This window comes from Myotis davidii, unplaced genomic scaffold (assembly GCF_000327345.1).
Source record: "Myotis davidii unplaced genomic scaffold, ASM32734v1 scaffold178, whole genome shotgun sequence".
In the NCBI taxonomy this organism is placed as follows: Eukaryota; Metazoa; Chordata; class Mammalia; order Chiroptera; family Vespertilionidae; genus Myotis; species Myotis davidii.
The window spans coordinates 252,312-255,127 of record NW_006290668.1 but is presented as its reverse complement, the minus strand read 5'-3'; the positions used below and the strand labels follow the sequence as shown (position 1 = coordinate 255,127).

General features: G+C 46.3%; 1 protein-coding gene across 1 annotated transcript in view; it reads right to left on the bottom strand.

Annotated features, from left to right (window-relative positions):
* The window catches only part of FBL (fibrillarin), a 12,857-nt gene that overhangs the window by 1,682 nt on the left and 8,359 nt on the right, over positions 1-2,816 (bottom strand). Inside the window, exons 5-6 of the mRNA XM_006763668.2 lie at positions 2,088-2,258; positions 1,000-1,132 (exon numbers count right to left, since the gene is read on the bottom strand). Of these exons, the coding sequence (XP_006763731.1) occupies positions 1,000-1,132; positions 2,088-2,258 (304 nt within the window). The remainder of the gene's footprint in view (positions 1-999; positions 1,133-2,087; positions 2,259-2,816) is intronic.

The window sequence follows — 2,816 nt, the reverse complement described above, 5'->3', positions numbered from 1 at the left end:
GAGCGGGGAGAAAGACACATTATCAAAAAGGCAAGGCAAATAAAGGTGAGCACTTACAGGCAAGAGCATTTGCAGGATGGTCACATGAAAACAAGTTGCAGGACAAGGGGTATGGTATAGGTGCATGGAAAAAAACTCACAGAAACCAGCAGAATGCAAAATAATATTTTTAAGGCAGTATGATTAAAAAAAACCCCAAAAACTTAAAAATATGGGAAGATGTTGTAATGAAACTAACTTTTTAAAGTTGGACAAAGCAGACATCAAATTGTTTATATGTCACCTCAGAGGGTGATTTTATAAAGAATTCCATTTTACATCTTGCTTCTGAATATTTTTAAAAAAATCAAAACAATTGACATTTACAATGGGCTCCTCTGGGCCAGGCCACACTCAGTTTGTGCTTTCTGGGTTATGATCTAAGAAGACGAGGAGAAGGACCTCTGAAGGAGGCTTTTGTTGTTGTTGTTGTTCTTACTCCTCACCCAAGGGTATTTTTTCCATTGATTTTTTTAGAGAGCGTGGGAGGGAGGAGGGAGGGGTGTGAGAGAGAGCAACATTGATTGGTTGCCTCCCACACCTGCCTGGGGATTGAAACTGCAACCCAAGTATGTGCCCTTGATTGGGAATTGAACCCATGACCTTTCAGTGTGTGCGCCGATGCTGTAACCACTGAGAAACACCAGCTAGAGCTGAAAGAGGCTTTTCTACATAAGCCAGGGGCAGTGTGAAAGTACTATATTTTAGAGGGAGAAAGGAAGTATGGGGTGGCCTAGGGAGAGGGGCACGAGATAAGAGAGGAGGCTGGCATCTGAAGGTGCCAGAGACCCTGAAGCAGATCCACCATCTTCTCAACCTCACCTGGCTCCCCCAACCCTTTTTATTCCTGCAGACTCAAGAGGCCTGCTCATCCATTCCAATTCCATCCAAATTAGGGCCCTGGCCTCTTCCAGGGAGTGGCCTATCCTACCCCACCCGGGCCAACCCCTGATCCCTCACCAATGAGCATGCGGTATTTGTGCGGGTGCCGAGCATCTTCAATGACAGGAATAATGTTAGTCCTCTTCTTGGCCAAGTTAATGAGGTCACGGCCAGAGCGGTGGGAAAACTCAACTGCATAGACCAGACCATCCTAAAATAAATCAAATAACAACAATGATACTAGTTCTCATGTATGGAGCACCTACTTTGGGCCCATACACTGCATGTAGCATATCTTCAAATCTCCAAATCTAAACCCTACCACTTAACAACTATTATTATTATGTCCATTTTACAGATGAATAAACTGAAGTCCAAAGATATGAAGTTGCTGGCCGAGGTTTATTCACTCCCGCTTTGCCTGATCTGAAAACCCAAGCCCCCAATACAGGCTTAAAACCAGGAAGCTAGCGCACAGAGATGAAGTCATCACAGCTAAGACTATCTGCAATAGATCAGGCATTGCTCTAAGCACTTTACAGGAATTAACTCATTTATCTTCACAATAACCCTATTTTCCAGAGGGGTAAACTGAGGCCCAAAGAGATTAAATAACTTGTGAAAGTCATGTCACTGTTAAATGCCTGCACCAGTGCCTGGGTTTAATAGGCTCTGTAATGTAGATGAGTTGGAGGTCATGAAATGACATGCACAGGTAGCCTCTAAACAGGGAGCTTGTACAGCCACACTGAAATGCAGGCCCAGAAAATGAGATTTGTTCTTTCAAGAGAAACTAGAAAATCAGATTTTGGGGGCATAATTTTTTTAAAAGGGCAACTAAATCAAGTAGTCTGGTATATCCACGGTAGTCTGGTGTATACTTAGTTCTGGGCCTGGCTAACAACAGTCACCCAATGCCCATGCCCCTTTCCTCTGGGCCAAGAACTCAGAAATGAAGCTGAATGAGGCTTTGGAGAGCAGGTAGTTCAAGCTGCTTCTTTTACTCACAGGCACTTTAGGAGGGAAAGGCCTAGCTCCATGGCGTGCAATGCAGGGAAGGAGCCAGGGCCTGACTCCAGGTTGGCAGAAGCAGCAACTTTCCTCTCCCTCCTACCTTACCACCAGCCCTCACTCATCATCTAATCCCCATAACTTCACCCACTCACCGGGCCTACGATGTCAGAGACATGAGAGACGGTGGTGCCCGAGGCAGCCCCAAGGTAGAGCACTTTGGCCCCTGGCTTGATGTGGATTTGGTCCACTCCGCCCAGGATAGCTGCTGCCAGCTTGGAGCGGAAGGGGTTCCAGGCACGATACTCGATTTTGTCATCTCCTTCCTAGGCCAGGAGAGATGGAATGCAAGTCAGTGCCAGACTCTTCTTCAAGCCCCCACTGCCCTTAACCCTAGGGCCCTCAAAGAAACTCAATCACTGTACAAGAAACAAATGTGGGCACATATCAGTGACCACAACAGATGCAATGTCTGCCTTATAATGGAAGCTACTAACTCATGGAAATGGGGCAACACCAGACAATAAACAGAGACAAGATCATACCAGATCTATGCATTCCTTCCACAAACATCTGCCGTGCCAGGACATACTGTGTGCAGACCCTATATTAGGCACTGGGGATACCTAGTTACCAAGACAAAGACCCGTGCCCTGAAAGAGCAAGTATGTAATGAACTGACTGACACACACAGTTGACATAGAAGCCAGTGACAGGCACTAAGGAGAAAGGATCAAGCCGGAAAAGTAGATATGAAGTACAGGGAGCAGGGTGAGAGGCAGGTGAAAATGAGAAAGGGTGGCCAGGGAAGAGCCAAGAAGCAGACCTGAGGAAGGTGAAGGGCCATTCAAGTTATCTTGGGAGGGAAAGCTCATTCCAGGCGG